Genomic DNA, 14694 nt, shown 5'->3' on the forward strand with positions numbered 1-14694 from the left:
GTATTATAATAGTATGGTATAATACTATATAAAATACTATATATATTTTATATGTACTGTAGTTCAAAATACTCTATATAGTATATAACTATACAAATACTATATAAAGTATTTTCAACTATAAAGTAGCATCTGTAAACCAATTTAAATTTAGGACTAGATCTTTCTGTAAGAACTGTGCAAGAAGAATCCCTTTTTTTAATTACAAAAGCTGCACACAGAAGCAAATCTACAGTCTGTAGTGTAAAACTAGAAACTCTATAAAATGAAATGTTAGGAATGGTGATCAAGAAGCAGTTCTATTCAAATAACATTTTAAAAACAATTAAAAAATAGTACCCAAGAAACATGGCACAAAGGACAGAAGAAACAGGTACAAAACCTGTGTTAGGAACACAGAAGTGGGGAAAACAAACAAACAAACAAACAAACAAACAACAAAACCCAAAACACACACACCAACAAAAAGGGAACTGATAATGGAGTTTGGTACAATAGGTAAATAAGTATTGCAACCAAAACTAAACGATCACTTATTTTTTACAGTGAAAACACTATCAATTTAGTACCTTTCTAAAGGCTTTTAATCAGAGCCCTAAAATTGTGTCTGCTCTTAAATAAAAACAATCTATGTGAATGCTACACACTGAAGTACAATGCTTAAGAATTACCCTGCAAAATTGCACTGATATAAGCTTTCCATATTTACAGTATCTAAAAGTGACAGAACACAGCATGCTAGGCCTAGTTGATGACTGTTCCCCACCGGTACTTAATCCAGGCCCAACAACCAAAAATTATTATTTCCCGACACACATTAAGCTTGGATTGTTCAGATATATTATGCCATTTAAATATTAGATTCATGCACAAAACAAGAAACAATATCTTCGACAGACAAGCGTTGACAGGATACAAACAGTGGTGTGTCCTGTAGAGGAGTGTACTTCCTCCTGAGCTTACTACTCCAAGACGTACCGATTCAAACCCATGTTATTACTGGGCTGTCAAGTCAACAATGTGCTTGGAAATGGTCAAAATTGCAACTAAGAGTCACACTGTGCATAAACCATTTGCTTATATTCAGAAATTTCACTCCATTTCGGAGAACTACCTCATTAAGTGAAAGAACACAGAAATAAAAAAAAAAAAGCCACACCAAAACAAAGAAAATGGACATTCAAGTAAACAGTAACAACCAAATACTTTGAAAAGATTTTTGTAAACTTGTCATTCTACAGGGTTTTGCAGCATTGTTAAATTCATTATTTGTGGACAAGTACACGCAGGTTGCAACCCCTTGTGACAACCCATCACGTGTACATGTGAAGAGACAAGCTCGGTGATCTATCTCTTCCCACGTGCCTTGTCGGGTCCTTGTGTGTTCAGTGTTACCATTCCCCTTCATGAAACAGAAATTACTTACAAATATCTTTATAATGATAGAAATGGACAGAGTCCATTGGCTGGATAGAAAGTTAGTTGGTTATTTACATATACAAAGCAGTTTTACAGCAAAATAATCTACAGCGGGCCAGCAGGGATCCACAGGACTTTGTTTTGTTCTTGATCAACAGTTGTCATAATCTGAGTGCAAATGCTTGAAAGGGCTCCTCCCTGGACAATGCCTAGAGAAAAAGAAACACACAACCCCCCCAGCCATGAATAAGACTGGAACAAACACTTATGACTAATTACAAAGAGCAAGTCTTCTGCATTTTTCTGCAAAGTATATATCAACAGATTGGAATTAATCTACCCAACTCGGTATTTGCCAGATGCATGACTCTACTAAAACAAGAAAAAGAATAAACAGCAAAGCAGTCAAGCACTTAACATACATCTTTTTCTGCTATCTCTTAAAAGAGGCCAGGGAAGTTACAGAACTGATGGCTATAATCAACTAAGACAATTGTTCTTAGAGGCCTTCATGTACTATTTTAAGACTCATCAGGTGGCAAAGTTTAAGTCTAAAGATGGTCAGAACCTGTTATAATAAACCTCTTTGATTCAGTATGTGGTGTTTTATATTTATGTGGTATATACACAGAGACCATAGCTGTAGCAACTAGACACTATTTACAAATATTAGAAGTAAATTATGAGGCATCTTGCAGACTGTTGAGCTAAACAGAACAGAGGCAGTTGCTACTCCAACCCTTATTATCAACTACATTAAAGGAACAAAAGGCCAACAGCAAACAATTCCCTGAAAAACAATTCAAAACATAAATGAACACATTGCACTCTACCCTTATTAAACGTAATAGTCATAAAAAGTAAAACTGCCAACACTGACACAGGAGCAGAGGTGGTGAGTAACTTCATGACTTGAGAAGTATGTCTGTCAGCAAAGCTGACCTCTGGCCTCAGTTACCACTAATGCTAGAAAAAATATGGGAAATCTTATGAGGCTTAAAGTAAAATTTACATTTTTGAAAAGAGATAATTTGATCTCACATAAAATACTACTTCACTCTGTGGTATATACTACAGTTAACGATGTTAGCTGAGTTTGGACATAGAACACAGTAACTGACAAGGTCTATGAAAGGTGATAAATAGCACTAAGGAAGTGAATCAAATTATGCACCATACTCACAACTTGGTACAGGAAGCAAAGCCAATTTAAAGAGTCATTAGCCAAAAATGTACTTCATGAAGTAGTCACAGAGCTCAGCTCTGAGTGTGTCACATAGCATCAGGAGGAAGCTACCATGTCCAGTATGCCTACCTACAGACTTAAGGTTATGCACAACGTTATAATCCAAACAAGCTTATGTGTCAACGCAGTTTGAACACCAATCCTCTTTGACTACCAGAATCTGGAAAACTTGATGACAGCCGGAGTCCACTGTACTTGGCAGTAACAGAGGGAGGTCCTTCCCACAGGGTATATAAGACGCCACACATCAGAGTCTCTTGGACTGAGTGCTACTTTAACTCTCAGGGTGAAATTAAAATGCAACAAATGACTCAGCAAGCAGAAGATGCCGTGGTGATACTGTCTGGCCATGTGCATGTCAAGTTCTGTGAAGGTTTAGTATGTGCCATTTAAATGAACATTTTTATGGCTATTGCATACCAGGTAACTGATTTTATTGAGAACATGCAGTTTCTCTCAGGATGCACTGAAATAACTCTATACTAAATACATCTCCCTACGCTCCCCCACATTTGGCAAGCATGCTGCAAATATTTCTGGAAGAATCCCATTGTTTCAGAGGACAAAAAGATGGATTTTGGCTGGTTTAGCAGGTTTTGTTTGGCTGGGGTTTTTATTGTTTGGTTGGTTTTTTTTCAAGTTTCGTTATCATGCAGATCAAGATGGCTAAAATTTTATCCCCCCTCTTTGATTACATGTGGAACCACATGGAGATACGTTCTGAAATTGACAGTCTTCAAATACAGGTTTTTTCCTCCAGTAAAAATACTAAAATTAACTAAATTAAATAAAATGCACGATAATGCATTATATATCACATAATATACTTTATGATGTTAAAAAGGCCTCTGAGGTTCAGTTTAATTATTCCAAATCACAATGCATACTCAAGAAACCTTTGACAATTTCTTTCTTTCCTTGAAAAATTTAAAGTATGTCTCACAAATCATTCATTAATGTACACTACAACGTGTGGGGGGGGTTATTTGTTTTCGTCTTAATTTTTGCAATTAAAAAAACCCAACTTATATCCCTTACATGGTACAAAACTGACAATACTGTACCAAATTATCTTGACCATACTCCAAATACTCCTGGCTTGTAATATAACATTTCCAGAATCTTTTCACATCACAGATTCATGATATGCTAAAATAAAAACATGCAAAAGCAAGAGATAGTACTTATATTGTGACATTTCCTCCCCAGTAAAATAAAACATCAGAGCATGAGTTTGCCAAAATAGAATGCAGAATGAAAGTGCTCTTTGAAGGAACATAGGACCTTTTGAATTGCAGCATAAATTGCCACTGTGTTCCTAGTGAAATGTTGTTTAAATACTAACCTGTAAAGTACTTGCTATACTCTTGTTCTATTTTTTGAGCTGTCTCAAACTGTTCTTTGGAATGTTTTTGTGTAACTTTGTCCCTCAGGAAGATTGGGTCTTTTTGCTCTCTGGAATAAAAAAAGAAAAGACAAACCTTGTATAAGAGTAATTATTGTTTTTAATAGATGTGAAATCATTACTTCCAGTTGGGTGAATGTGAAAGGCTAATTAATTGCAAGCATAATGCTGCACATAGAGTGCCATCTACTGTGTTTCAAAAGTATCTGCATAGCTATCAGGAGCATTTCAGTGCTAACAAATTTATTTGCTATTAGACCAAGATACTAGTCCTTTTAAAGTCTCAGAGATTGGGAGGGGGTTGAGTGATAAAGAATATAATTTTTTCCAGTTCATGTGAATTGGGTCATCATCTTATATACACTTCTGTACTTGCTATGGAAAGCTGGGCTCGAGTACTGCTCTTTGAAGGGCTTGAAGTATCAAGCATTGAGCAAATAAAATATTTCTGTGTCACCTTATGTAAGACATATTTTTTGAGATTACTGTTTTTCTATTACACAAGCTGTTGGAAATAAAATAAGAAAATAAAAAATTAATACACATGGTATAAAAATTTTTTTTAATTCCGATCAAGGCTTGTAACAGTCTCGTCCAAATCTGATTTGAGGTCCTCAGCAGTGGACTCTGTTTAAAAGGAAGTAGAATTTATAATTAACTAGTAAGGTCACATAGATAGATAATGAAACCATAAGCATAGTTTCTTACAGCAGTAAAACACACAGTTTTATTTTATAAAGAAAAAAAACCCCACTACTAAAAGAAGCTATCACTGCGTAGTGGATTTCAGAAAATGCTAACAGAAGTTGTGCTATATCAAAAAGGTTGTTTGGAAAAACCTTTGGTGCTCAGAACAGGCAGAGACAATGTGCCACTTCATCTTATTCTGATGACTGCTAAAAGTTCTTGTTTGTCTATTTCAATAGCATTCTGTTACTTGCAAAAAAAAAAAAAACAAAACAAAACAAACAAACCAGGAAATTGCTGTAACGGTCATCATTCCATTTCTAAAGGGGCACAAGGCATGACATTTATCATTTAAGTGCATGATCCTGCTGTGGTACTGAAATACAACACATTGCTTTATGTCTTGCTTCTACTTAAAAGTGGTGATAGTTATCTTCTTTAATAAATAGTCATAAAATTTACCTACAGATCAAGAACATAAGCAGTCTTCAACTGTTCAAAATGCAGATACCATAAATATAAGATCTCTGAACAAAACTGTTTCTTAATACTTATGTTAGGAGATTAGGTCACTTCTGGACAAACTGATCTATCAAAATGTGTGAAGGATTACTCAAATACTAGGAGAGAGACTGGGATTTGTAGCTTCTGTGTTCTCTTCCTGGCTATATTCAAGCAGGAAATTCCCCAATTACTCAAAGAGCATGGCCTGAGAAGTGCACAGCAAAACGGGATTTCCCTTGCTGTTTTCACTGGAGAATGAGGGTGGGAAAGCTGATGTTATGAACCAGCTGGTGCTGCATTCACACATTTGGCCTTGCTGAGAAGAATAGCTCTTTGTCATGGCCACCACTTAATCCTCAACGGATCTCCTCAATGCCAAGGTGAGCAGGAAGGATCTAAGTGCTTCCCAGAGGACATAGAGCTTAGCCTGCATTGTTTGATTTCTTTCAAAAATTCACTTAATTGTCATGCAATCAAAATGAAGTTAAGTCTACTTACTTTACAGTGTTTTTTATGGGGATTAACTTGCACATTTTAAAGAGATTTAAGATGACTAGGATGAAAGAAACAATAAAGGTAGCAAGCTTATTTTAAGCTAAAATAACCAACCCTGAACTATACCCCTCACAGACTTACTTGATTTGTTTAGCATTTTTGTAGCGAATAAAAATTACAATAGGGTAGATATGAACACTGTGGAGCCGTTCGATGGCATGAGGAGCGATGTCAAGGAGACAATGACAATCCTAAGATCAAATGTAAATGCAAAACACTCATTCAGTTAAAGAGCACAAGCACACAAGCAAATCCCCAATTTCTTCCCCTACTTAAATTAGAGCAACATAACAGAATTTTGTTTCACATTTAGCATTTTTGGGCTACTGAGCAATTTCTACCAAAAAGATTTCTAGCAAAAGACAGAAGATGACAAACTGCAAGAAAAACTGTTCATAGTACCAAAAGCATGCATTGATAGAAATAAAAGGATTTGAAGAACTAATGAAATGAAAACTCAGACTGAAATACATGTAATACATTTTTCCCTAATTCATTCATATTCATTTTCTCTTTCAGAAGTCATAAGCAAACACAAGAATTACAGTAGCAACATTGTCTCTGTGGTTTAACAGAAAACTACAAGCAATGTACAGACTTTAATTAACATCTGTTTCCAGGATGGTTAGGATGTTTATGTTCCATATGACTGCATTAAAAGGAATACTTAAAAACCCTAAATTCTTATTTGAGAGATTAGGAACTAGAATCTATGGAATCCAAGAAAATCATTTCCACCTTTATTTAACAGTACTATGAAAGAATATGGACACTCCTAGTTTCTAACGAGAATGACACTTGCATAAAATAATCTTTCAACAGTTCCATGACAAAGTAAGGCAACTTATTTTACTCGGTGGCCAGGAGAACAATTCTCTGAATGCCTTAAAAGATAACAACACTAACATAATTTCCACCCCCCTCAACATAATATGACCATGTATTGCAAATTGTACGAAGAACTACAGCATCAAAAGTGACTCACCTTTTCTGTTACCTCTTTTATTGAAGCTACAGTTGTCACATCAAAATGTCCACTCCTCCTTTTATAATCAATAAACAGACAATCCTTCACGCCCCGTTCAATGGCTTGTTGGGAAGCTTTCATAACTTCTGTTTCACAGAACCAGAAGAGATCCACTTTCACTACTATTCCTCAGGCACAGAACAAGGCTAATGAAACAGTGTCTGCAAACTCAGGTTCTTGAGGTTTTTTACCATGTTTGTGGAACATTTAACTCACTTGCATACATGTTACCATCATGTATTCTGAAGAAGAGTAAATTGGTTATATTTGCATACTTACCAAGAGGACATCTGCAAAATTTTCCAGGGGATTCTTTGACCAACATGTCTTTCACAGCATCAAGTAAAGGTCCTAGAATAAGCACAGGCCTAGGAGAGGTACAGTCCACCTTCTGTACACGCTGATACGCCAGACTTGCAGAATCTGCACACAGAGAAGATTTGCTTATAAAAGTATAAATTATTTTCCTGGAATTCCTCAGATAAGCAGAAGGAACCTAACAGCAATTATGAAAATAGTTCACTTGTAGGAGAGAAGGGCCTTGACAAGTGAAAAAAAAGCTCACTAGGCATTATAGCACTTTTCTTCATTTAACAGCTTAAAACAGATGCTTTTCTAGGTGAACTTCATGCTTCTCGCCCCTATCCTCACCCAAACTTTAAAAGCAAAAGTGTAAACAAGACACAATATTTAGTTTCTCTGGTTTGGTCTGTTGAGCTCTTTGAAGGAAGTAAGCATTGTAACCACATGATTTTTGTAGAGGAGTGAAGAAACAGAAGTGAACTTTTTTGAGGATGCTCAAGGTTTCTATCTCGACCAAGTGATAGAGACGGAAATTTAAGAGTTGCATCAAAAAACAATTTCCCCCCATGCAAATCAAACTTAATGCTAAGAGATCTAGGAAAATATTATGTTAAAAAAAAAAAAAATTTTAAACCTACTGGCTTGTAATTTAATAAAAAAAAAAAATTTGCTGTTGAAAGTAACGTACATGACATGACATATGATCACCATTTGTATTCAGACCAAACAGAAAGCAATATTATTCACTGTGTCATGTTGTAGCTGTTGAAAAGTGAAAAAGAAGGAAAGGCAACCCCTTCCCAAGTATAACAAAGGTACTTGCCATCCAAGAAAGGAATCGAGTCTGTACTGATTGTATCAAGAGCCAGGAAATCCTTTCCATCTTTGGAACCACTTCGTTTGTGTTTATGCTTTCTTCTGAAGAATGACCTCCGTGCTGCTGCTGACAATGTCTTAGATGAGCTGCTTTCATCTTTAGCTTCAGACATGCTATGTCTTCTGTAGAACTCCTGATCCATCCTATAATAAAACAGTCAAAATGGTTGGTATTGAAACCTATATTTTTAAATTCTTTTGACAAACAACATCACTGCTGCTTCTGAAACACACTGGAAATTATTATCTCAAGCCTTAGCCCAAGTATCTTCAGCACAGAAAATGAAACAAACATATATTTACATAAATCAAATAATATGCATCTGAAAACCTCACACTACCATCATTTCCTCAGGATTCTTGTAACATAAATAGTAACATGGCACAGACAGCAACTGTGGCAGGCATGGCAAAATTATCCAAGGCAGAGGCACCAAGTATGCACCTACTTGCTATAAAGTCAGCCTCGCTCAGAGGAAGATCCCATTCTTTCTATGAAGCTGTATGTTATATTCATCTTTACAAATAACTTATTAGCAACTCAAAAATAACAGTTTTATGCAATTTTATATAAGCACAAATATTTTGGCCATATACTGCATTTACAGTGTAGTTAGCTTTACCATCCATCTTCCAAGCCTATCAACGATGTGTATGGGTCTGTGTATATATATTGTGCTTCCACACATTCCACATATTCCTGTCACAACATCAGGATGAATTTTGAGTTATGGCATGGAGAGAGGACTATCAGAAGAACAGAAAACCAGAAAACCAGTAGTCTTAAAATGAAAAATATTTTAATCACTAAAATGAGTGATAACTAATGTGATTCCAGCAACAACTACACAATTTATTTCCTGCTTACTCCTCTACCAATAGCTCTGCCAACATTACAAGATTGTGGTGGATATACAGTTGCTGTCCAAAGGTAACTGAAGACACTGATGCTTCCAAAGAACAACTGATACCCTTGGTTTCAAGGATATTTTATCTGTGGTTATTCTCATTTTTCTTATTGAATTTTCTATCACGACATCAGCCTATGGATCATTTCCATTTGTAGTTTACTATTTAGTAGCATTAGAAACAGCTTGACAGAGAAGTATATTTAATTCATCATTAAAATATGCCATCTCTAATATGACACATCCAAGAATGAGTATCTCCCAGAAAGAATAGAAGCAAACAAGTCTTTTATACCATATCTAACTAGTCAGACTTTTAAAGACTGTAACTGAGGTCACTCACATAAATTTACTTGGAATCTGTCCTCTTTCCAGCTTCTGAGCATTCTCATCTAGCTGCCAAGCCATCCAGCAACCAAAGTTCCCCTGTGGTAGAGTGTCATCAACATACAAGATGTCATCCTTCTTAAAGCTTAAATCCTGCTCCACCTCTGCCAGACGGTCATAAAGTGCTCTGGAAAGGAAGACATGAACAGGCCTGTGACCGACCTCCACCAGCTCAAGGAAAGAACATGCACAGTTCTTTGAAAAAAGTGAACAGGTAAGTGGTGCACTCTACACTTCCAGAGCACACAAGTTTACAGTGAAACATGCAGACGTATTATGCCTCAGACTGTGTACTCACGATCAGAAACTAGCTAGGATAAATTAGTAAACTTGTCACTTAAAAAATATAAAACTGACATACTGTCTCTCACATAATGGTCAGCATACTATCCTAACAGCCTTATGCTATCATTAAGAGTCGCACTCAAATACCTGATGTAGAATCCATCTCCAGGAAGCTCTTTTATCTTATTGAATTCTTCTATTCTGTATTGAGTCTTTATTTTGATGTTTTCTCCAGGCTTCAACATTTCAAGGTAAGCTTCTTCAGCTGTTTTACTTCGCATATCAATGGACCCATACTGCAAAACACAAAACGCCAAAACCCTTAGGTAGGAAACTGTATCCTAACAGGCAATAGAATTCGGTGAGCTTGAAAAAACAGAATCACAGAATGGTAGGGGGGCTGGAAAGTGTGTCAGCAGGTCAACAGGTCATTTAGTCCCACGCAGAGGTGAAGCTGACTGGTCTGTAATTTCCTCAGACCTCCTCCTTGCCCCTTCTGAACACTGCAGTGACACTGGCTTTCCTCCAGTCCTCAGGCACCTCTCCCATTCTCCATGATCTTTCAAAAATGATTGAGAGTGGCACAGCAACGTCAGCCAGCTCCCTCAGCACTCACGGATGGATCCCATAGGGGCCCATAGATTTGCAAGTGTTCAGTTTGCCTAAATGATCCCTAGCCCAATCCTCATCAAGCAGTGGAATGTCTTCCTCCAGACCTTCTCTCTTACCTCCAGGGGCTAGGACTACTGAGGGCTGGTCTTAGTGGTAAAGGCTGAAGTAAGGAAGACACTCACTTACTCTGCCCTCCTCTATAACCAGGGAACCCACCTCATCCAGCAGTGGGCCCACATTTTCCCTAGTCTTCCTTTTGCTAACAACGTTCTTGAGCAAGCACTTCTTGTTGTCTTTTACATCCTTGGCCAGCTTTTAATTCTGAGAGGGCATTGGCCTTCCTTGTTGCATCCCTATATACTCTGAAAACATTCCTGTAATCCTCCCAAGTGACCAGTCCATTTTTTCACATGCTGCAAATTTCTTGCTTCCATATTTGTTTTCCCAGCAGCTCTTTGCTCACCCATGCCAGTCTCATGCCTCCTCTACTTGATTGTTTACTCAAAGGAATGCATCAATCTTGAGCTTGGAGGAAATGGTGCTGGAATGTTAATCAGCTCTCTTGGGCTCTACTAACTTTTAGAGTCCTAGCCCATGGGACTTCTCAAAGTAGGTCTTTGAAAAGGACAAAGTTAGCTCTCATGAAGTCCAGAGTTGCAATGCTATTATTGCCCCTTCTTCGCTTGATACTGAACTCCACCATCTCTTGCTCACTATAGCCAAGGCTGCCCCCAACGTTTATGTGCCCAACCAGACCACCTTTGGTGCTTAATACAAGGTGCAGTAGCACATCTCTCCTTACTGGCTTCTCCACCACTTGAATCAGGAAGTTACCAACCTGCACTGCAGGAACCTCTTGGACTGTGTCTAGCTGTGCAGCCTTCCCAGCAAGTATCAGGGTGATTTAAGTCACCCATGAACACCAAGGCATGCATTCTTGAGGCTACTTCTAGCTGCCTATAGAAGGCTTCATTGACTTGCTCTTCCTGGTCTGGTGGCCTGTAGCAAACACCCACAACAGTGTCACCCATATTAGCCTGACCCTTAATTCTTACCTATAAGCTTTCAGTATGTTCATCATCTGTCCCCCGAGTAGAGCTCAATACATTCCAGTTGCTCTCTCACATAAAGAGCAACTCCAGTACCTTGCCTTGCTGGCCTGTCTTTCCTAAAAAGTACATAGCCATCCATGGCAGCATTCCAGTCATGTGAGCTATGCCACCATGTCTCCATAATGGCACTGAGATCATGGCCTTGTGACCACACTCAGATCTCTTGTTTTTCCAGCTTATTCCTCATGCTGTGTGCATTAGTGTACAGGCACTTCAGAGATTCAATCACACAAGAAAGTATCTCTGGAGGGAAGTAAGAGGAATCACCACAGTCATACCCAGCCTGGAGGTGGTTGGTCTTCTGGCTCTCATCTTTGAAGGCAGCTAAGAAGCATTTGTCATTGCTCTGGTTGGCCTGGAATACTCCCCAGTTGGATGCAATGGCATGAGCACTACCATTTTGTACCCCACCCCCAGAGTCCTTCAGTTTAAGGCCCTCCTGACTAAGTTGGCCAGCCTTCTGCTAAAGATAGCCTTGCCTCTTTGAGGCCAGTGTATTCCATCCTACCCTAGCAGGTTATAAACATCAAAGAATGTCCTATTGTCATAAAACCTAAACCCTTTGTGACAACATCAGCCACAAAGCCAGAAATTAACATTCATTACTGATCTATACTCGGCTGCCCCTCTTCTTCTAACTGGCAAGATGGAGGACAAGATAACCTGGGCACTGGCGTTTTTTGCTTTCTAGTCTTCCTCAATCCTGCTCAGTTTTTGGCTTGCAGTGTCATTCATGTCCACATGGGAGAGTAACAGCGGGTAGCAGTCAGTGCTCTTGACAAGCTGTGGCACCCTCTCAGCACTGTCTCAGATCTTAGCTCCCAGGAGGCAGCAAACCTCTCGCAGCTCTCTCTCAGGCTGGCAGATAAGTGTCTCAGTGCCCTTCAACGGTGAGTCTCCCACTATGAGCACCTCTCATTTCTTTCTATGGTAACCACTGAATGTTGCTAGTGGAGTTTCTCCAAATATGCAAAATGAGTTTGTTTTTCCCACAAGTAGGCTCTGCACACAAGTGTATCTTGCCACTTAACTCCAGTACAGTTTGAACCTTAAGATGTCTAGCAGGACAATGAGACATGGGAGTGATTTACAAAACACCCAAGTGAACACAGCAGGCATGCACAGGGAGAGAAAGACTGCACTTCTTTAAATAGTGTTCAAAGTGTAAGCTAAGAACAGTAAAATGCACACTGGAAATAATTTAACATTTTCAGGGAAAGTAAGTGGTCCAAGTCAAGTCAGAAACATAATTACAAAGCAAAATCTCCACCTGGATACTAGAGACACAATGGGTAAGTCTCAGTGCTCAGAGAGTCTCAATGCTCAATTTTAACTGAAAAGCTCATAAACACACATGTGGTTATCACCATAACAGTTCTGCCAAGTAGACAAATATTCTCATTTCAGACATAGAATATAGAGTCAAAAGCATAATGCATGGTTTCCCCTAAACTCTCATTAGAGTTTCAGAGCAATAGGATCTATATTGTTCTCCATTTTGCAATATCTTTCATAACCTGGCCTTTCTCCTATGCACAGAAATTTGACTTAAGGTTTGCTATTTAGATGAAGAGAATAGCTGCTTGTACTTCTAAGTGGCCATATGTTAGTCCTCCAAATTGGGGGCAAACTTGTGATCTCAAGAGGTGTATTTCTCCAGGTCAACATCATTCAGCTCTTGATATGTCACAGCCAGAACGAAGGTCATGCATTCTCACCATTCTTAGCTGGGTTTTGTGGCAGGAACTCAAGATTCACAGAACATCTCCCATTTCAAGACGGCACAATTCTTGGTACAATTCCCTCTTTATACCATCCTAGACATTTTGTCAGTGTGTCACAGACTTTTCTTCACAGCTTACCTCAAGTATCATGTCACCCAAGACGAGTCCATCAGGTCCTTTTGCTGGGCTATCTTCATCTACATCCGAGACAAATATTCCATAGAGGTTTCCACCACATATCTGTATCCCAAGATCGACTTGAGATTTTTTAATGACAACAGTTCTAGGTTCAGGAGTCCTTTTGTTTGTGTCCACAGGGCCCCTTTTGATATGGAGAAATAACACATACACTTCAAGTTTATAACTTTCATTTCACACAATCAACCAGCCATCTGAAGAATATATATTTAGATAATTACAAATAGATCATCTACTGATAGAGTCTTATAAGAAAAACACCATGTTCCCTGCAGACCACCTCAACTAAACCAATCCTGTAGTAAACTTCTTCACTCATTGCAGACATCATGTTTCAAAACAGTCTGAAAACATGTACTCTTATCTTGGGATCCACGTAACTCCTCTGCTGACTTACTTCAACCAAACACAGCATTTACAGAATTACACTTTGTTTTTCAACACCCTTCACATGAACCCTGGCCATTTTTTTTTCCTTAAGGCAAAGATTTTACTCTCTACCTTAAAGAATTCCGGGGACTTGTAGTTGGTGTGGTTTGTTTGGATGGGGGTGTCATTGTTCCTTCATCCTGTTCACTCACAGTATCAATGACAGAATGATTGTCAGGCGTTGCAGCTCCACTGCCTTGAGGGGTAGAATGATTACTCACAGGTTCTAGGCGAGAACTAATGAAAAAAACAGTAACAACAAAAAAAGACTGATAGGTCAATGTTTCACATTTGACCATAAATCAAGTAAGAACTAAGGGGAAAAAAAAAAGGCGGAAACAGCACGCCAAATAACATTATGTTCACTGTAAGTCTAAGAGAAAGATGAAGGCTAGTTTTGAGGTGTGATCATGAATCAAAATGGGATAAGTAACTTCACTAGGTCATATGATTTCTCTCATTGGTTTTAAATTTTGTTACAATCGGAGTTTCCAAAAACTAATTTGAAGTACTAGAATCTCATGATCCTATGGAGAAGCTGTCTTTGGTTTTAATGTATTTAAGGATTATGTCCAAATTATAAAGAAAATATTGTACGTGCATCAAGTATTTTTATTTTCTTTTTGACAAGCACGTATATGAACACATTACTTTTCTAAGCAGTCACACTTCTTATCAGCATAAATGTGCTGGTATTTGCAACCACATTACCTGTACGTAAGTTATCTGCTAGCTAAATAACTGAAGAGACCAGAGAGTACTTTTTTCAGTCTAGCCAGACTTACCTTGATCGTGAATGATTGCCAAGCTGATACATATGTGGGTTATACTGAGCAAGAATAGTAATGGTGTCACACTGCTGTCCAATGATTAGTCGAGCCTGCTGCTCTGTAGCATTTCTCAAATTTATTCCATTAAACTACAGGAAAAAATGCACAAACCAGAATGTCAGGTTTTCAGATAGAAACTAGCAAAATCATTCTTTCAAGTCTTCTTATGAGTACAGTGTCTAAGTGC

The 14694-nt window shown here is 38.1% G+C and overlaps 1 protein-coding gene across 1 annotated transcript in view; it reads right to left on the reverse strand.

Annotated features, from left to right (window-relative positions):
• Positions 1-1070: 1070 nt before the first annotated feature.
• DLG5 (discs, large homolog 5 (Drosophila)) overlaps positions 1071-14694 on the reverse strand; it is a gene marked incomplete at its 5' end in the record, with an annotated part of 45590 nt that continues 31966 nt past the window's right edge. The window contains 11 exons of the mRNA XM_008945104.1: positions 1071-1628; positions 4011-4120; positions 5898-6007; positions 6802-6929; positions 7123-7266; positions 7970-8166; positions 9274-9444; positions 9750-9898; positions 13189-13372; positions 13750-13914; positions 14463-14596. Coding sequence (XP_008943352.1) covers positions 1525-1628; positions 4011-4120; positions 5898-6007; positions 6802-6929; positions 7123-7266; positions 7970-8166; positions 9274-9444; positions 9750-9898; positions 13189-13372; positions 13750-13914; positions 14463-14596 — 1596 coding nt within the window. The remainder of the gene's footprint in view (positions 1629-4010; positions 4121-5897; positions 6008-6801; positions 6930-7122; positions 7267-7969; positions 8167-9273; positions 9445-9749; positions 9899-13188; positions 13373-13749; positions 13915-14462; positions 14597-14694) is intronic.

The sequence above is a fragment of the Merops nubicus genome, unplaced genomic scaffold, assembly GCF_000691845.1.
Source record: "Merops nubicus isolate BGI_N331 unplaced genomic scaffold, ASM69184v1 scaffold7838, whole genome shotgun sequence".
NCBI lineage: Eukaryota > Metazoa > Chordata > Aves > Coraciiformes > Meropidae > Merops > Merops nubicus.